The sequence below is a fragment of the Oryzias melastigma genome, linkage group LG14 (assembly GCF_002922805.2).
Source record: "Oryzias melastigma strain HK-1 linkage group LG14, ASM292280v2, whole genome shotgun sequence".
Classification (NCBI taxonomy): domain Eukaryota; kingdom Metazoa; phylum Chordata; class Actinopteri; order Beloniformes; family Adrianichthyidae; genus Oryzias; species Oryzias melastigma.
Window position 1 is genome coordinate 15,921,017 of NC_050525.1, and position 21,771 is coordinate 15,942,787.

Here is a 21,771-nt window from a genome sequence, read left to right on the forward strand (position 1 = left end):
ATTCCGTGACCCTAAAATCGTGACCCTAAAATTGTGACCTTAAAACCGTGACCCTAAAACCATGACCCTAAAATTGTGACCTTAAAACCGTGACCCTAAAACCATGACGCTAAAATTGTGACCTTAAAACCGTGACCATAAAACCATGACCCTAAAACCGTGACCCTAAAACAGTGACCCTAAAACCGTGATCTTAAAACCGTGACTCTAAAATCGTGACCTTAAAACTGTGACCCTAAAACCGTGACCCTAAAATCGTGACCCTAAAACCGTGACCCTAAAATCGTGACCCTAAAACCGTGACCCTAAAATCGTGACCTTCAAACCGTGACCCTAAAATCGTGACCCTAATTCCTTGACCCTAAAACCGTGACCCTAAAACCGTGACACGGTTCAAACTGTGAGCTTTGTGATCCGTTAAAATGTAGCGGAGCAGGAAGCTTGTGGCTTAACTTGTGCGTCACACAGTCACAAATACAACTGCTTTTTCATGATTTTCGTGGTTTTAAAGCTTTCATGCTGCCACCCAGTTTTTTTTTAGTTAAATTATTGGCATAGTCATGAAAGTAGAAGCCATCAGGCGGCCGTTACGGACCGTAGTCTTACAAGCTTTTTCAAACGCCATTTGTTTTGAATAAAAAATACTCAAAAATGCAATTTTAAGATGAATCTTCTTCATAGATGCCCTCCATCAGGACAAAGACGCGACAAGAATGCATAGAAAGAGAGAAAAACACAATTTTCATCTGAATGGGTCTTTAAAGACGTCATGTATCTAAACACTAAGCAGTTTCTCTTAAACTGTGGATGCGATCTTGGCAATGATTCCCTATTGAGCCCGTTGATGCAGCCATGTCAGCAAAAGCTACTATGCGACTTCACACCGTCTTCAAACATCCAATCCTGAAAAAAAGGGAGATTTGCTCACCGTCGGAAATGTTTTCCAACTGGATTCAAATGACTGCTGGCGCTCCAGCCTGTGAGTGCTCACACTGTGCCGCTTTCTCTTTAAAACCGGTTCTGAACAGATAAAAGTTATTTAACACATTCACTATTTGCTTTTTGCAACAACCACTTCCCTTTTTAATGAGACTTAATCTTCTTAATCTAACCAGAAGAACACTCCTAATGCGGTGATTCCAATTCTTTTCATTTGCATTAGTTGGGGAAAAAAAAGACTAATGAAATAGGGTAATGGTAGATAATGGTGTGTAATTAAAAGAGAACCCATATTTGATCTAAAATTGCTCTTTTAACTCCTTCACTTCCACTCTCAATCAAAACTTTAAAGTTTTTCCCAATCTGATTTCCACAGTGTGTGCAGAGTGTCAGAAGACAAAGTCAAGGCTACAAAATAGCAAGCTTAAAAGGGAAAACACTGCTTTCATTTTTTATTTTTTCACTAATCGCTAATGAGGAAAATAAGACGTTAGTTGCCCCCAAGTAGATGAAAACGGCTGCTGATTATAGGATATGCAAATAAATGCAAGTTTTCCGCCTTCATTGTTCCTGGATAGAGCGAAAACAGTCACCAGTCAGCACAAACACAAAATATCATCATTTCTGTTGAGGCAAATGTTTTGTTTTTATAAAAATCATTAAAAACTAATATCTAAAATGTGTTTCAGTTTAATAAACACCAAAAATGATATTTGTAGAATAGATTAAAATAATGAGGGAGCTTGAATGTAGTTCAAACATGTGATTATCTCCTTCAGAAGGAAATTAAAACTCAAGAATATGGTTTTGTACTACCTAATACTTGGGTTAATTTGATATTATGCTTCTCTACGGCAGCATGAAGGCTCCTGCTGGGTCAGTTCTCACATTCACACCATCACTATTACAGTCAGCATTTTCACCTGTGCTTCTGATTCTGAACTTTATCAGAAATTGAGCGCAAAAGTGAGGAAAAAGATATACAGCAGTGACAGCTGAGAGTTACAGGCAGAAAGAAACCAGTGACCCGAACATGCAACTCTGAAACTGGAAATGTAGATCCAATCCCCTTTTGCTGGATATCACCGTGTTCATCAGCACCCTTGTGCCCTGTCCATGTACTGCTGGATAAAAAAATATATAAATATGTGACAGTTTAGAGGAGTTTTCAGCCCCCTGCTCACACTATAGTAGGGAAGAATAAAGCGATTTACTTCCTAAAGTCTAGATCTGGAGTCTGAAACCTGAGACTCTAGAGCCACATGTGCCTTTTTCACCCAATTATTGAGGCTTTCTTATTAAAGAAACATAAAATATTTGTAATTTTAATACATAATGTATTTTTCAGATGATACGGTACATCAAGTGTCCAAAATAGTGCTGGGAGATATAGAAAAAATGTATATCATGACAGATTATTTTATATCACAATAACGATAAATATATATATACCAAAAAAAGTATATTTTCAGTTATTCTCTGAAAAGAATTGACAAAATTATCGTTTCTTTTCTGTGAATTTATTTTTTCTTTCGCTGAATTGTTACAAATAAGAAATGTTTTTTACAAGTGCACTACAGCTTCAAATTTCTTAGTAAGATAAAACATTTTTGCACAAGTTCAGCAATAAAAATAAAAGAAGAAAAATGGCCCAATATTTACTTTTCTATAGTCCAAATTTCTCCAACATGCTTCATAATTTTCCAAAAGTTTCACATTTTACCAAATTTTGAGCAAATAAAACCAATTTGAGATCAGTAAGCAGCATTTTTACTGCATTATAAGGTCTGTTTTATACTAAACAAAATTTGAGGGTTCTAAGTGTGTCGTATGGTTCAAAATATTTGATCACTGTTGACATTACACAACCTACTAATACGTTTGATGCTTGTAGATGATCCCATATGGCACAGAAGGGCTTTTATTTTGAAGGGAAGTCATGTGAACCTCAAACTCAAAAATATTCCCTTATTTAATGGACATTATTGAAATGAATCTTATAAATACACTTACATACATGCAAATTGTATTTTTCTAAGACTTTGTGGCTCCTATTAAGTTGAAGTCAGTAAGAAATCGACCAAAAATGGTTGCAGATCTCTGGTCTAGACGGAACAAATCCAAAGTTTTGCCTACATTTCCACTCATCAGAAGGGATGATTTGGAGCAAGGTGCTCTAAGAGGTTTAACATGACATAGGAAGCGGCTTATAGGAACATTAAGCCAGGTTTAGTCATGGACTGACACATATATGTGGCTCATTTTATAGTGGAAATTCACCCTATAGAACCCTGGTGATGGTAGATCCCCCAAAACCTCAGGTCAACTCATCCTGTTTACCTTTGGGTGACCTTACCCGAGTTCCTCAGTTTGCGGTTCCTGAAGACTGAGATGATGACCAGCAGGTTCCCCAGAACATCCACCACCGTGGTGAAGATCAACACACTGGCCAGGATTCCTATGACCCAGGCGGGGCGGGCGCTCCCCTCGGGGGCCAGGGCGCGCTCCAGCTGCCCCAGCCGCGGCTCTGTCCGGTTCTTTATCAGCGTTATTGCGTCCGGCATCGCAGCACCAAGCTGCTTCCAGGTCCCAGCAGCTGTGCTCTTTAAGTCCCGCAGGTGCTGTGGGAGCCGGTGTGTCGTAGCTGAAACATGGAGCTCCCCGTTTCCTCGAGTCCCACGAGAGCGCAGGTAAAAAGTCTGCTACTTAAAGGCGATAATTACTCGCGGGGGTGACCACGTGTGACGCACGGACCTACACGCTTGTTCTCCTCACATCTTGGCACCAAAGTCGTCCATTCCATGTGCCACATACGCGCGGACGCCGCGGCGTCAAACCCTCAACTCCAGCCAGGAATGTATGAAATGTGTGCGTAAAATACACAAACACGCTGAATACAAGTGGGAGCTCATTTAATACGCTTTTCTTCCTGTCACTGCGCATCGGGTTGTAACTCTGCCCACATTAGAATAAAAAAATAAAAATGTCATAAATGGTTGATTAATTTTTAACTATCGTTTATCTAAAAAATGCGCCATTTGGTTCCTTATCGCCCTTCTCCACGCGCTGGACTACGACGCAACTGGCAGGATTCTGTGGCGAAATCTGGATCAGAAGCTTCTGCGAGAAGCCCCACATCTGCATGTGTTAAAGAAGAAAAACCAAAATCCACGGAGCTCCTGAGGAGGACGCTGGCTCCTCTTCCCCGGCAGACAGACAGGGCTCTCTGTCTTCTGTCTGTGCGTGTCTGCGCGTCCCCGTTTCCCTCTGCGCTCGCTGTCATTTACTGTTCCTCTTCATCTCTCGCTCTGCGTGCAAACAAGAGACTTTCCCCAGATTCCGCTGCCTTTTCCCCCCCGCGTGACCTCCGCCAAATCCTGCGCGGATCGCTCCCCCAGCAGCCGGTGTGCGCGGGGAGTCCAGTCAGACAGTCACCTGTGCGCTGGAGGACATCGCTGCTGAGAAAGGATCTTTTCTTTTGGCACAAGTGACAGTCTTTATTTATTTATTGGTTAAATTAAGTGAAAATTAGAAAAGCCCTGAACATGACTTAAAACAAATAAGTTATTTTCTCAGTTTAGCATTTTCTGCACCAAATGCAACTTGTGCACAACATAGGTAATAATTTGTGCACACAAAAAGCTCATTTGGGCACCCAGAATAGACTTCTGCACACAAAATGCTCAGTTGTGCACACAAGATAAAAATTTAAGTGCACAAAATGCTAATATTTGCCCACAAATTGATAACTTGCTTGCACAAAATGCTAATATTTGCTCACAAAATGATAACTTGTTTACACCAAATGTTAAGTTGTGTGCACCAAGTGCAACTTGTGCACAAGATACTAATTTGTGTGCACAAAATGCTAATTGTTTAATCTTTTGTTTTTACCTCCTGACGTTTTTGTTTTTATTCATTTAACTTGTGAAGCACCTTTTGACTTTTGTTTGTGAAAGGTGCTATATAAATAAAAGTTACTTACTTACTAATTTGTTCTCAGAAAATGCCAAATTAAGCAAACAAAATAGACTTGTGCTCACAAAACGATAACTTTGGCACACAAGATACCAATTTAAGTGTACAAAATGCTAACTTGTTTGCACAAAATGATATTTGCCCACAAAATGCTAGCTAACTTTGCTCACAAAATGCTAAGTTGTGTGCACCAAATGCAACTTGTGCACAAGAGACTAATTTGTGCACACAAAGTGCTAATTGCTTTATCTTCTGATGTTCTTGTTTTTTATGCTTTTAACTTGTGAAGTACCTTTTTTGTCTGTGAAAGGTGCTATATAAATAAAACTTACTTACTAATTTGTTTTCAGCAATTTAAATTTAAGTACACAAAATAGACTTTTATGCACAAAATGATCATTTGTGCACACAAGATACCAGTTTGCGCACATTATGACAACTTGTTTGCTCAAAATGTTTCCACAAAAAACTAACTTTTGTGCACAAAATTTTACTTTCTGCACATAAAATGCTAAGTTGTGCACACAAGATACGGATTTGAGTGCACAACTTGTGCATTCATAACGCTAATATTTGGCCATAAAAATTTGACTTTGTGCACAGAAAATACTAAGTTGTGCGCACAATATACTTATAATTTCAGCCCGTAAAGTGATAACTTGTGCTTACAAAATGCTAATATATCCCCCTCAAAATGCTAACTTATGCTCACAAAATGCTAACTTGTGTCCACTAAATATTATTTTGCGTGCACATAATGCAAAGTTGTGCCCACAACATACTAACTTGTGCTCAGAAAATGCTAATTTGAGTACAAAAAATTAACTTGTACGCACAAAATTACAAATCCTGCACACAAGATACCAAAATTCTGCCCACAAAATGCTAACTTTCACAAACGTAATTTTACTTTATGCTCACAAAAAACTAAGTACATAAGATACTAATTTAAACATGTAAAGTGGTAACTTGTGCTAAATAAAATGCTAATGCTAACTTTTGCAAGCACAACTCTAAGTTGTGAACACAAAATGCTAACTTGTTCTCATAAAATGCTAACTTGTCCACCCAAAATGATGCAAAGAAGATAATAATTTTTACTCACAAAATACTTACTTGTGCATGCAAAATGCTAAGTTGTGCAGTCAAAATGCTAACTTGTGCACACAAAATGCTAGCTTGTACTCATAGAATGCTAACTTGTGCACGTAAACGGCTAACTTGTTCACACAAACTGCTAAGTTGTGCATGCACTAATTTTGCTCACAAAATGCTAACTTGTACTCATAAAATGCTAATTTGTGCCCCACACAATGATAAGTTTTACGTACAAAATCCAAAATTGATCGCACAAAATATTAACTTGTGAGCAGAAAAATACCAACCTTTACACACAAACTAATCATTTAAGCACACAAAATCCTAACTTGTAAGCACAAAATGTTAATTAAAATACTAATTTGTGGCAACAAAATAGCATTGTGCTAAACTGAGGGAACAATCGTTTATTTCTTAATATCATGTCCAGGTCTCTGTAGAAAATATTTTAAGCAAGGTTATAATATATAACTGCTCAGGCAAGAATGTGGTCTGAAATAAAAGCAAAATCTGCTTTTGAGTTTTAAAAAAAAAAAAATCAGCAATGTGTAGATCCCTCCACCAGGGTGCCATTTACGGGCTTGGAGTGTTTGTGCACAGCACTGTCACAACAAGTGGAAGCAGCAGTTTAATCCCATTCATGCCTAACATGCGTGAGTAACTGGTGGCAGCAGTGCAGTCAAACTTTCTGCCCAGTCCACTGGATTCGAAGTTATCAATACTGTCAGTCGTGACACAATGAGGCCAGCCCTAGTGCTTTTTTTTTTTTTTTTTTTAAACTGCTGGGCTGCACCGGATGCCCTCAAGCATTGTGTCTGGAACAGATCAGAGCTGGCCAGTGTCAGTCTTAAAGCTGAGTTCAGCAGGCCTGCAGGTACGGTCAAAAGACAGACAGATACCTTCACATATCATCTTTTTCTTTTTCTGTAAAGATATAGAGTGTAACGATGAATCGACTTAATAGATGAATCGACGTATATTCCTACGATCCAACCAGATCAATAAAATAAAATTGTTTTAAAATGAATTATTTTGATTTTGGAAAATACCATTTAGATTGAGGCTAAGAAAGTTTATTTTAAAATAACATAAAAACAATCAAGTGGACAAAACACACGTGATGGTAGCAAATAGTGATCAAGCCATCATTAAAGTCCAATATGTGGAAACACTGAATTTTGTAAAGACGTGACCATAGAGGTGGTAGAACGTCTCTTTCTATCATTTTGATGTGTATAAACAACTGTGGACTGAACTTTCTAAAGCTTATTCAGGCTGGACACATGTAATTCACCTAAAGTGAACCAGAGATCCTCTGATAATCCGGAAATGAATTTTCAGTCGGAATGCACTCCAGTGGACTTCTGATCCAGAACCAGGAACAACAGTGCAATTGGACCAAAATGGCCACCGTAGCCGTATTTAAACAGTAAGAATGAGCAACAATGAGACTCAACAACTCATTGAAATGTGCTTGGATGAATGCAGCCTCATTAACAGGACACACATGGGTTCTCACACTGTTTTACCGACAATCTAGATGTCATAAGCACTGAAGAGATCTTCAGTCACGTGGTTTTGTTTGGCTTTAGTTCAAAACAAAAATATCCAGTAGTCAGCAGTCTGAAAACAGACCAAGTGCCAGGTTCAGGACTCGATCGGGTCCAAATTAAGCAAACATGGTCCGGACCAACGGACCTTTCCACTCTGAATACACCCTAAGATTGTTAATGGATTTGTCATTAGTTCTTGTTTATGCTTTAGTGTAACATATTCAATTTACACTTTATTATCCTACAAGAAGTACCTGGAAAACTTCACCTGCACCGTTCAGTACCCACAATTCTCTCTATGTCTCACTGGTAGAATTTGTGGCTAAAGATGTCCCGGATCGATTTTGGGTCAGTGAATCATTCAAAATGAATCATATCGTCGACCACAAGAATCAAATCGTTGTTCAAATGAATCGGTACACCCCCAATACCCCCTCACCTGTGATGATTCATAATAACGCCGTGCATCTGGGGAAATCACTTGATGCAAACCCCAAGCCTGCTAATTGAAAAATCTGTGATAATATTGTGCTTTCTGTGGTGGACGTGCTGAATGTACAGCCAGGGTTCTCCTTTCGGGCAACTTTCATCAATCCTGAACCTCCACCTGCGATGGAATCTAATAATGTTTGGAGCTGAGTGAGTATGAATCATTTTCTGAGTGTGTTTTCACATCATCAACTCCAAAAGGTAGGAAAGCAGCTGCTCCATATGGCCAGGTCCTCAGTGCTGCTTTCAACATGGACACTATGGCTTATTAATATTGATAACTCGGTTGTTCTTTTGCTAACTCGAGCTACTGGACCACAGAGTATTGTTGAGTCACCGACATGCCAGAAACAGAGAACATATCTGGAAAACAAACCACAGAGAAAACAAAGGATTCACTTTAGGCACTTATTTGTCTCTTCAGACTGTAGCAATAAAGTTTTGTTTTCCACATGCAAACTGTTACATATTTTTCTCACCAGAATTATCTTTTATAAAATCATACAAGTGGTCTTTTAAGTATGATGCCGTTTTTAGTAAAAAAAAAAAAAAAAAAAGTGACATTTTCTAGATCATAGTTTCTGCAGAGCGGAAGGAGTTCATTACAAATTCACCATTATTTCTCTTTTACACTTCCTCTACCACTAGCTTACAGCCCCTCACACTTAAGCTAACATTAGCAGAGCAACGAGAATGGTGAGCAACACTGTAGCTATCCAGCCGTACAGTTTTGAGACACATACCAGCTCAGACGAGGAAAACCAAGTCATATCTAGTCATCTACAAGTGGATGCATCAGAATGACCTGCGTTGAAGATTCTACAACACCTAGAGTCATGCAAAAACGTGGACACTCACTAAAAATGAGATAAAAAATGTCGATATATTAATTTCCAATCTCATTTTTAAAAACTTCTAAAAAAATGTTGAAAATTGAACGAAAACATTATTTTTATTACATTATTAGAATACTATTATTATTTAATAGAGGTCAAAGTTGTGACCTCCTATTAGCTATTTTTTTGCTCCTTTGGCTGAAATTGTGTCATTGAAACACGTCTTTGTGTCATCAACCAATCCTTTAAATATATCTTTAGTGTGAAGTCTCTAAACATAAATATAAGCAGAAATTATATTCTTTTGAAATTACATTTGATAGAAAGTTTTTAATACTTTTTTTTAATGCCAAGTTGTATCACTTGGATTGCTCATGGATGTTTAAGTTGATATTAAATGTGTATGTATTCAAATATGTGGGAATATAGACTTTCATAGTGTGTTATAACTCTGTCTGTACATGCTTTTTCAAACGCTTTTTTTCATTTACAACAATTTGAAGAAAGACACATTTTAAGCTTCATTTTCTTAATTTATGTCCTCATAAGATACCACAGGGGTTAAAGGTAAAGAAAATCTTTTTTTTGACATTTTTCTTTTTAGTGATTATAGTAAAAAGATGCAATAACTTTGTTTCTCCATGCGATGCTTCTTATTTATATTGTAATGTCAAATATTGTTTAGTATGTGTAAAATAAGTCACATAAAACACTTTTATTGTCGTTGAAGATGTTAAAATCAGGTTGATACCACCTCATAGGAACAGGACATTACTTATTACTCTGATAAATAAATAAAAACTGTAAAAAATCCAATCCTTTCACTGGCAGAGACTAAATCTTGTATGTTAGTTCTTCAATTGTCTTTACTTTTTCCTGTGTAGTCCAAAACTGTTTCTATAATTAAAGTCTAAGGATTTTTCCATATTTACTGTAGAAATAGCAAAAGTTTTTCAAGCAAAATTAATACAAGGATTTGCTTTCTATTCCAAAGCAATTTAAAAACGAAACCGTCAAAGTAATGATAGAAAATAAAAATATTCTAGCAGCAGAGCATCCAACCAAGTTCATTAATAGCTTTTGGGGGTCATCATCTTAAAAGATAAAAAAGAGGAATTGAATGTTCACAGAGATGCAGCTGGAAGCATCGTTTGCAAGTTCAAAGTTAGAGAACTGCTGGTGAACTTTCTTAACAGGGCAATCGGTGAGAGGAAGCTATCAATAGCTGCCACTAGATTCCAGAAGAGGCAGGTGATCAAAGACCCTGAAGTGACTGCAAAGAGCTGCAGAAAGATTTGGTGTTGAAAGGCACTAAAGTTTCAGTTCACTTTAAGGTGCGTTCTAAACGCTGTGGGCTGCAAGGTGGAAGACGTGTGTCACTGCACTGCTGAACAAAAGATTCATAAATAGGGCCCAGAAGCATTTTAAATATAGTTATTGAGAAAAATCTCCAATCTTCAGATTTGGGAAATTTGTGGATGAGAAACAACAAAGTTCTCTGCCTTCAGTAAAACATTTTAATGACCTATTAGTCTTTTTTTTTTTTACTTTTTTGCTGTAAGAAGATTTCCCTTGTGAAGTTCAATGACTCGCTCAAAAAGTTAGAAGTAAAAAAAAGATTGCATAGAGGTTGATATCAGAAGCTTTTACCTAAAGAGTTTCCAAGTTGAGAGCAACTATTGTGTAGCTGTGCAAAAATAGATACTAATAAAGTTTTTCTGTGGTGGGGGAATTTCATCGACTGTATATGAGAACTGGACTGAGTGATCCCTCCCCCATTGCGTTCTAAACAGGAAGTACCCACTGGCTCCAAGAAGAGAAAATCCCATAGACTTCTAAAGAGAAATAAACTGCTATCACTCCGTCATTCTATTGGTAGGAATAGAACATTCTCGCTCTGAGTTTCTTCTTCAACGTGTTTTTGATAATCCAATTTGTTTCTGGAAGCACAGCAGCAAAAGTGGAAGCATGATGACAAAACGCAACAACAAGTGGAAGCATGATGACAAAACGCAACAACAAAAGTGGAAGCATAATGACAAAACACAACAACAAAAGTGGACACATGAGGACAAAAGCCACAACAACAAAAGTGAAAGCATGATGACAAAAGCCACAACACAACAACAAAAGTGGAAGCATAATGACAAAACACAACAACAAAAGTGGAAGCATGATGACAAAACACAACAACAAAAGTGGAAACATGAGGACAAAAGCCACAACACAACAATAAAAGTGAAAGCATGATGACAAAACACAACAACAAAAGTGAAAGCATGATGACAAAAGCCACAACACAACAACAAAAGTGGAAGCATGATGACAAAAGCCACAACACAACAACAAAAGTGAAAGCATGATAACAAAAGCCACAACACAACAACAAAAGTGGAAGCATGATGACAAAACACAACAACAAAAGTGGAAACATGAGGACAAAAGCCACAACACAATAACAAAAGTGGAAGCATGATGACAAAAGCCACAACACAACAATAAAAGTGGAAGCACAACAACAATGGCAAATCCATAATTACAAAATCCACAACACAACAACAAAAGTGGAAGCATGATGACAAAAGCCACAACACAACAACAAAAGCCAAACCACAACAACAAAAGCAAAAGCATTATGAAAAAAAGCACAACACAACAAAAGTGGAAGCACAACAATAAAAGAGGAAGCATGATGACAAAAGCCACAACACAACAACAAAGGGGGAAATATAAGGACAAGAGCCACAACACAACAAAAGTGGTAGCATAACCACAGAAGTGGAAACACAACAACAAAAGCCGAAGCATGACGACAGAAGTGGAAGCACAATGACAAAAGCAACAACACAACAACAAAAGCCGAAGCACAACAAAAGCCACAATAAGACGATGAAATACGAAGCACAACATCAAAAGGCACAACACACTACAAAAGTGGAAGCACAGCAACTAAAGCTAGAGTATATAGACAAAAGCCGAAGCACAACAACCAAAGCCACAAAAAGATGGCAAAAGCCACAACACAATGGAAATGATTTACAGAGAAAATTGTTCACAACAGAAATGATTAAATGACTTTTTTTCAAAGTTTCATTCAGTTTCAAGCTTGTGGCGGTGCTTGAAACTTTGAGCGTTAACCGAGAGGGGATACATTAAAAGTAAAGCTGGAGGGATTTGTTTGTTATTCTTTTAACTAACTATTGTGTTCTTTTATTATTGTCTTGATTTGAAAGAAAAACATCATAGCCATATCCACATATAAGAGTCTCAAGCAGTGGCAACGCCTTGAAACTAAATGAAACTTAAAATTAAAAAAGTTAGTTATTCATTTCCGTTGTAAACAATTTTCGTTGTGTTGTGGCTTCTGCATTTATGTGAGTGGTGTCGGCCGCTATAGAACAGCCTTTACAAACATTTAAAAAGTTGTATCGTTTGGTTGCATATTAGCAGATTTGATTATTAGCTGTTTGATAAAACTTGTCTTAAAATTGTTTATTGCAAACAGAAAACCCTAATTCAGCTGGTCTAGTATTGCAACTGTGGAAAAGTTGCAATTTAAAAAGTAATTTAAAAAGTGCATATATATATATATATACATTTTTTCCCAATCTTACATTCTTATAGAGCAGCATTGTCTTACTCTTGTCCAATTGTATTTGCATCATAGGTGGCATACATTAAAATGGGGTTCAGATTTATTTATGACACCATTTTCCATGTCGGCCTCATTCCGTTTGGGGTCATGGGAGCAGCTTTTACTGGGCGAGAGGCAGAGCTCTCAAAGAGACAACAACTGTGTACCCTCAGTCCTGCACATGCCCATCACATCGTGATTTTTTTTTTTTTTTTTAGGGACTATGGCAGGAAATTTTGGTACCTGCTGAAAATCAGAGAGTGAATGAACAGCATCGAAATTCTGTGCAGAAACACCACTTGAATTTGAACCTGGTCCTTGTTTGTGTGAAGCAGACAGTGTTGCTCATGGAAAAAAGTTAGTAAATCTATTTAAATTGAGTAAAAAAGTATTTTCTGGTTATTTATAATAATATTAGGTCTTGTAAATGTGTTATTTTCCCACTTTATGAAATGGTATTAGTTGCTACTGGGTCCCAAACACACACAAAAAAAACAAGTAAAGAGGTTCAGTTGTAAGCCGATTTTGAATTTATGTCACTAGATTACTGTGGTGTACAGCAGCAATGCCAACCCTGGCACTGGAACTAAGATTTAGAAAGGGGGTGTTAGATGTGTTTCACATGACATCCGTAACAATGCTCAGTAAATAAATGTTTGTTGGTTGACCCAACTCGACAGTTGTAATACTTGGATTGTTCCATCGTTTGAGTCATCACTTTGATGGCTTTTACTTTCCCTTACAGTTAATAATAAAAATCATGGTAACTTAAGCACATCTAGATGCTTATTCGGCTGCATGGCGAGCAGAAACCCCCCCTGATGATCAAAGCGCGGCGTAGAACCCAACCTCTTGAACAAAATCAGATCGCAGCAATCTCAAGGGTGACAGTGTACCAATTTCTTTAGGAGATAACAAGCAGAGCTCGGAGGCCCATGATTCTGCCGAATCGCTCTGCAGTATGTTGATCCGTCATTCTGTCTCACCTCTGTTTAAAGCAGCCTTTGTTTACAGCATAAGAACAAACTAGGAAGCCTTTTATTTTTTTTTCGTCGAGAAGTCCGACAGTTTGAAGGCTGCTGTCAAATCAGAGTCTAACAGAGGGTAAAATAAAGATTGCCCAGAATAACAGATTCAGCCTTTTCTTTACTTTTTTTATTGTGTGGTTCTGTATAACCCCAGTTTGATTTAATTACTAGATTTTGATGTATAAATCATAATCAGATATGATGAATGCATTTTTCGTTACATAAGAAAATGTGAGAAAAGGGCATGAAAGTGCAGGGTTAACTTTCCTGGCTCCGACATAGCAGTTTTACAGGCATATGCCAGCAGATTGCCTCAGTAATAATCTCTCCAAACAGCATGGGGAGGGCTGTGAGTGGATGGCTCTGGTACACAGCTTCCTTCAGACATGGGTACAGCAGATTTCTCATACAAATTTAGCGTTTTTTAGACATGTATATCCTCCCTTCTGAAAAATATATATATATTTGTGGTATCACTTCAGTTACATTGCAGATACAGTTGCATCGTCTTTGTGAAACAACACTAAAGAAGTCCAAGGAGCTCCACTCTTTCCTTCATGGTCACTTTGTGTATTTCTTTTTTTTTGCGTGCATGCATGTTTGCTGTCACAGGCAGATGTTGGGCGCATAGATTAGGTGTAATCCTGGTGTTACTGAGAGCAGCCTGGTTTTATAATCACCCACACTGCCACCCCTCAATAACCCAAGAACCAGGAAATAGTAATCTGCCGTACTTTTCCCATTTCTCTACTCATCCCTCGCTTTTCTTAGATGATCTATCCTTCAATCCCCCCCCCCAAACCCTATCCTTTATGTAACACTCCTTCATCCGTCTGTCCTTTCCTCCTCTGTGCAGCCAGAGCAGGAGGAAAGTCATTGAGAAAAATGGAGCAGAGGAGGAGGAAAAATAAAAGGTGGGTAGACAAAGGTTTAATGTGGCTTAGCTGACTCTGTGGTGTAAATGCCAGATGGTGTAATAAAAAAAAGCCAAAACAGCCAAAGTAACCGCCTGGTTTTTGTCTGTCTTCTCACAAAAGTCACACAAGATGGTTGAAATAAATTAAACATGCAATCATTAAGCTAAAGAGACCATAAAGGTACTTGTATTTGGGGAAAAGTTTGCTTTATCACAAAACAGCAGGAACTTTTCTATCCTTAATTCAACTTTTTCATAGGTGAAATCTTGAAAACTTAAGATAGTCGTAGGATCAGCAGTGCAGAGAAATAACATATAAATGGGGAAATTCATAGAAGGCGAGCACTCTACCTGTAGGGTGTCATCAAACAGTATAAAAGCTGAGCAAACCATCCAACTCGAAAAATTCTTTTTTCTGTGTAGCCATCTGCATGGTGACAGAAGGCAGCAATGGAGAAAATCTAAATTCAGGTGATCGCAGCATGTCTTTTTCTTTTTTCCGTCTTTAAAGATATCCTGGAATATCTCTTGCAGAGACAAGTTTGGGGATTTTACACTGCAGTGCATACATCAATACCAAGCCGAGCAATTTCATCTCCTCGAGTTCTTACTTGTAGCTGTTTCTACAGGGAGAGACAACAGAGCTGGAGCAAGTCGGCCAACATTTAACTAAGTGCTATTTCCATCTTGATCCCTGACTGAGGTGGTTAGAGCCTCTAGAAATGTTACCAAGAGGAGTGGAAATAAATAGAAGTAAAAAGTCTACTAAATATTTATTCAAGTAAAGGATGACTGGTTATTAAAGCTATTAAGGTACAGTTTTTCCACACTGTACTGTCATTGAATGATCTATTTTTTTAAATAATTTCAAATAAAAGGTGTATTAAACAAGACAAAAGAGTCAGAGATAAGTCTGTCAGTCAAACTTTATTAACTGAGTTCACAGTAACTCTAGAACTTGATTGTAACACGCTACATGTTAGCCATGTTAGCGTATTCACAATACGTGTACTCCAACTTTGTTTCCAACATGTACAAAACCAGAATGATATCACTAAAACTAATATTACCAACTACCATAACTCTCAACGTTAGTAACACTTGAAAAAAGAAAACACAGGCTGACACTGCTACCTGTGAGCTATGTTAGCGTATTTATAATAACACCCAACATTGCTAGCAACTGTTAAAAAAATGGACTGATACGGCTAAAAAAATGTGATTAGGCTAGCTCCTAACCTCGTTAGTGAAAAAAATAGACTGAAACAGCTAAAACAAACATTACTGTGACCACGCCAACTCTAAATCTTGCTAGTAACGCGTTAATAACGTAAATACACAGTCCGACACCGCTACATGTTAGCTTTGTTAGCTGCAACCTTGTTTGCAGCATGTAAAAACACAGCAAACTGATACCGCTTAAAACAAATATTACTGTGATTACGCTAACCCCCAACCTTGTTAGTAACATTTGAAAAACCTTACTTTATAAGGCCGTTGTTTTAAAAAAATGAAGACTTTTAAATTCACCAGATAGGTTAGTGTGGAAAAATTGTACTAACAATTTAAAAATATAGATGATTTAAAGTGTAAAACTCACAATATATATTATATATACATGTATATGTGTGTGTGTATTTGTATTCAAAATACATTATTGTGCATTGCAAATAATCCAAGTTTTATAAACAAATACTACTAAATTAATATATTAAGCTCATTGCAGCTGGATATAAATTTTTATTCCTATTGTAATAAAGATTGCTCAAGTTTAAGTTCCATTTTAACCAATCTCAAGAATGCAAATCTTGCTAAAACTTACTCAAAAAGATATACCTGAGTGGATGTAACCTAGGAAGGTCCAAATGTGGCCCGTGTCAAACTTTCTTATGACCCACAAGCTCCTTTTAATAACATCGGTTGTATGCAGCACCTATCCCTATCAAAAAAAAAACCTCTATGTATGTTTTTTTTAATTATGATTTTGTGACAGTTTCGGGTTATTTTCTAAATTGGAATCAAAAGAACTAAAAGAACCACACATGTGTCTGCCTAACGTGCCAAGATGGCTGTATTGGACTCTTTTAATGTAACCAAACTCAAACAGCTAACCAGTAAGAACTAAAAGTTATATGTTTATCCATACATTCTCAAAAATGATCATTACATTCTTGCTGTGAGGATTGTGCGCTCTAGTTTGGGGTTTCACTGATGTTTTTGGTCATGTTTTGAGTTGTCACACCAGTTCATGTTGATGACCATCCCAGCTGTTTTCATTTTTTAGTAATTACCCTCAGAGTATTTAAGTGTCTGCCTTTCAGCTCATTCTTGTCAGGTCTTCAGCTGTGACATTTCTTTGTATCTCCACGGGTTTTGTCATGTTAAGTTTTTGCCACTAAGTCTGGTCTCTTGCATTTCTTACCCCACCAATTCCTGATAACAGCTGGTGGTTGTAATGAAAAATGAAAGAATGGTTTCAGATGTTTGAAAGAAATTCAATATTTTTAATGTTTTATCTCAAATCTAAAATGCCATGCTACTTTTGATTTTATTATGCTTTTTTTTTAATACTCAAAAAGGTGACTATATGTTTAATTTGAGTACAATAATTGCACTAACTGTGTTTAAAGAACATTATTTGGGTATTATTCAATGTTAAGTTTCAGGTCACATTCCATTTGAATAGTATCAGTTTGGTTATTAAAACCGTTTTTGCATTACTGGTCATTTTAAATGAACAAAAGTGGAACTTTAATTTCTGAAATGATCACGTTTAACTATTAAAAACTCATTTAAAAGCTGCTTTTTGCCAAATATTTCTTTGGAAAATTAATTCATAAATTAAAATGATTTGGGAATCCATTTTTAACCTTGAAAATGAATTATATTTTGGTAAATCAAACCACTATTGACCTTTAAAAATTATGATTACAAATGGAGGCAACAGATTATCTCTAAAATCAGTGGCTAAAACGTGTTACATGTGTGTTTTAAAAAAAAAAGTTGATTTAATTTTTTCTTTATACGTTATCTTAGGGAATAAGATTGTATGTTTACAATAACACAGTTTTTGTGCATTTTCATAATAAATCCATAGTGTTAAGACCAATCTAGGATTATTTTATTGCCAAATTATCTGTTCCTTTACTTCATTTGTATGTGTTACGGGAAATCTCACCAATGGCCACACACATGGGTAATACTGGAGAATGGCTAATGTTTTTGAGCATCCTTAAAAAGAAAATTAAAGACTTTTAAACATATCAAGCCCAAGACTAGTTATTTGACCGAAATGCCCACAGCCATGTCTGATCTAAAATTAAGCAACATTTTAGCAGAATCACATCATACCTTCTGTCTTGAAGAACTATTACGTTTGCCATGAATTCATCTGACTTCCAGGATTTTCCAGAAATGTGAGGCTGAAAAAAGCTTAGCGGAAGTTAGACCAGAAAACAAGATGATGCAAATCGAAGTAAACCGGCAAATTTATCGAAAAAGGATTTTAACTTGTTAAAGTTGAGAAATGAAGTCAAAAGCAACACTTTAGTTACTAAGAGAGCTGTGTCTAAACACCAAAGGAAAGTTGCAAAGAAGAAGTGCCAGGGAAGCTGAATATTGAGAGATGTAGAAAATAAATAATTCAAGTTCTTTCTTTGAAAAGTGGATCTGTGAGCTGAAAGACTGTAATCAGCAGTGTCCACTCAATTTATGCTCCTTTTTTTAAATAAATGAACAATTAAAAATCCTATAGTGACAGAAATGGTTTTTTTTAGCTATTTTTGTAGCTCACCAAAGCCAAATCAAGAAATAACATTTTATAGTGTTTTTGGTTAATCATGAAACCTTCTGCTTTTGCATCAGAGAAATGTTATTCATTATCTCATGCAAGATTAAACTTATGTTTTTCAAGAGAATCCCACTTATCTATTAAGGAAGTTAATTCCATTTATTTTAAAGCTGTTTTATGTTTTTTGTTTTTATCTAAAGTTTGCGACCATAAAGGAAGGTAGGAATGGAGCTCATGTAATAAAATGACATCCTTACAGTTATAGTTCAGCTCTCCTTCTCTACAACGTGACAGTTCAAGGTGTGCTTGATCACAGATGAAAATCTCATTCTCCCCCTAATTCTGAACATAATTAGAACATAGTTAGACTCTTGGGGGAGACTAAAATATTCCACATTCTAGCTTTCAAAGCTGAACTTCAAGGGGTTGATTCTTCTCCTTGCAGGCTCACATTCAGCTACTTAATAATCTGGGAACAGTTTTGTTAAATAAAGTGAACAGGACCACATCATCTGCAAAAAGCGGGACTTTATCAACCTCTGCTGGAACCTCTGGAACCAACCACTGCAGTGGTAAATCGTTTGTGTGACCTTAACTTTGGTTATTTTCCTCAACAATCAGGGAGCAAAGACATTCTGAGTCAATGTTCTGTTTCCTGCTTCTCTTGTGATCCATTTGAAGCTTTGCTCCCATCATGTTTTGGTCTTTAGATGAAGCGAAATCTCGTGTTTCTTAGTTTATTCAATTTTTTGGGGTCTTTATTTACAAGAACTTGGTTGTAATTCAAGAAGGCATTAGAAGTGGGAGCATCACTTGAAAAATTATTCTTACAACTAATCGTCTTTAGATAAGTAAAAGTAAATCATTCATAATATCCAAAGGGATAGTAGTCTCTACATTCACCGTTGTGACGACCAATCACATTGATTGTTTTCAATGATGTAGGAATGACATGAGCTCACCAAGTGATCCGTGACCCCTATTTTCTGCGGGGCACCTGTGCAGCCCCTCCCCTCCATCAGGTGTGCCCAGACAGCCCGTATCCAACTGTGAGGGCAATTACAACTAAGGCCTTAGTGGAGAGATTTTAAAGTACATTCTTCATGTTGCTTTGACCTTGTCTATGCGTTGTTTTTTTGGGGATTTTCTTTTCTATTTCTATAATAATACAAAAAGAATTTGATCTCAGTTTTTGGATTTAAAAATAGACACATTAACTACTTTGAATTGAGTTTTTAGTATATATTTAGGTGTATTGTGGAAACATTGTGTAAAATAAAGGGAAAAAAGGAGACTGTAGTTAAACTAAAAAGAGAGATCTAAAAAATTTCCACATAAAACATCCATCCATCCATCCATCCATTTTCTTGACCGCTTCTTCCCTGTCGGGGTCGCGGGGGTGCCGGAGCCTATCCCGGTTACTGAAGGGCGAAGGCGGGGTACACCCTGGAGAGGTCGCCAGTCTGTCTCAGGGCCTCAATCACACACACATTCACTCTCACATTCACACCTAGGGGCAATTTAGAGTCACCAATTAACCTATGAAGCATGTTTTTGGACGGTGGGAGGAAGCCGGAGTCCCCGGTGAAAACCCACACATGCACGGGGAGAACACGCAAACTCCACACAGAAAGGTCCCAGCCGGGAGTCGAACCGGGGCCTTCTCGCTGTGAGGCAAGAGCGCTAACCACTGCGCCACCGTGCAGCCCTCCACATAAAACAGTTTTAGGTAAAGTGGAGCAAATAGTAAAGTAGCAAAAAAGACTCAAAGGTAAAGCTAGAGAAAAAGCGACCACAAAAACAATCTGTGTGTATGTGCATAGTGTATATTTGTATATGTTTGTCTATATTTTTGCATATGTGTATGTATGTATTTATTTATATGTGTGTGTATTTGTGTGGGTGTGTGGGGGTGTGTCTGTGTGTGTATATGTACATAGGGGTGTGTGCGTATTTGTATATGTGTGTATTTGTATATATTTTTACATATGTGTGTGTATATGTGTATTTGCATTTGTTTACATATGTGTGTGTATTTCTATATATGGGTTTATATATGTGTGTGTATTTGTATATATTTTTACATATGTGTGTGTATATGTGTATTTGCATTTGTTTACATATGTGTGTGTATTTGTGTATGTGTGTATTTGTATTTATTTGTGTATATGTATTTATTTGTATATATGTGTGTATTTGTATTTATGTGTGTATTTGTATTTATTTGTGTATATGTGTGTATTTGTGTATATATGTGTGTATATATGTATGTATATTTGTATTTATTTGTGTGTGTGTGTATATATAAGTGTGCGTATATGTTTTACAATCCAAGATCAGACTATATGATTTTTCAATTTTTTTTTTCTTTATTCTCCTTATTTATGTACCCCAATACTACATTCAGGAATAGGATTTTTGCATATCCTTTGTCCTCCTTCTCTGGGCTAAAAGAGAAGAACGAAATCATTCATGAATCAACCATTTTTTTTCTCACTTTCATCAAAGATGCAACTGTGAGCAGATGTGATAGTTCATCTGCTGGCTCTGTGACAGCCTGGCAACCTGGGCAGTGTGTACTCTGTCTCCTGCCCGGCTGAGTAAACTTCATTTGCCGTGACCCTTTAATAGGATAAAGCAGGAATACTGTGGCAGTAAATGAGTAACAGTGCAACTGTGTGTAACGCAGTCATGTCGGTGTTGATGAGTCTCGCTAATGTCATTAAAAAGGAATTCAGGAATCATCCTGATCTTCTTTGATAGAGCACTTGCTCCAGGTCTATTGAAAAAGCAGTCAAGTTTTGCCCCATAAGTGTGTCTGTCCTTATCTCCTGTGTGACTCATAGGACTGACTATCCATTTATCATCCACACACAAAGCCGGGTTCTTGTTCTCCTAACCCACAAACATGATGCTTTCAGCTAATGTGCTGTTTATTTTGTTGTTGGTTGTTTTCTTTTTTTTTTTTTCAGGTCATTTCCTCTAAACTTGATAACTTTTATTTCTTTTCTCCAGGAGTTTGTCGGCTGGAATCTGATAAATGGAACTAAAAAACAGATTATTTGTTTCCCTGACAAAAGTCATGCATTTTAAATCTATATTTTTTAATATATTATTTCTGTATATTTTTTCTGTACCTTTCATGCTTTTATATGCAGATTAGGGTAGTGTTGAGTAAAAGTCGAAGGATGATGATTTCCTGAGTACAACCAAATAAACGTGTGCTTGATGAGAAGTTGGAAACTCCCGTAGAGTGTGAGATGAAGCTCATGTTTAATTTCTTCCTGGATTTTGAGTGAAATTGCCTGGATGTGCATTCCACTGGAAAAAATGTAATTTGCACGAAACATTTTCTCACTTGTGATATTTTTTCCAACAAAATAAGTGAAACTTTATTTAAAAAAAAAGAGGTTAAATAATGCAAATTGTTGTATATATTTAATAGGGGTGTTGCGGATCACAAAACTCACGGTTCGGATCGTGTCACGGTTTTAGGGTCACGGTTCGGAT

The 21,771-nt window shown here is 37.0% G+C and overlaps 1 protein-coding gene across 1 annotated transcript in view; it reads right to left on the minus strand.

Annotated features, from left to right (window-relative positions):
• Positions 1–4,329, minus strand: part of mtnr1bb (melatonin receptor 1Bb) — a 72,272-nt gene extending 67,943 nt beyond the window's left edge. The window contains exon 1 of the mRNA XM_024265649.2: positions 3,296–4,329. Coding sequence (XP_024121417.1) covers positions 3,296–3,503 — 208 coding nt within the window. The 5' untranslated portion in view covers positions 3,504–4,329. The remainder of the gene's footprint in view (positions 1–3,295) is intronic.
• Positions 4,330–21,771: the final 17,442 nt, after the last annotated feature.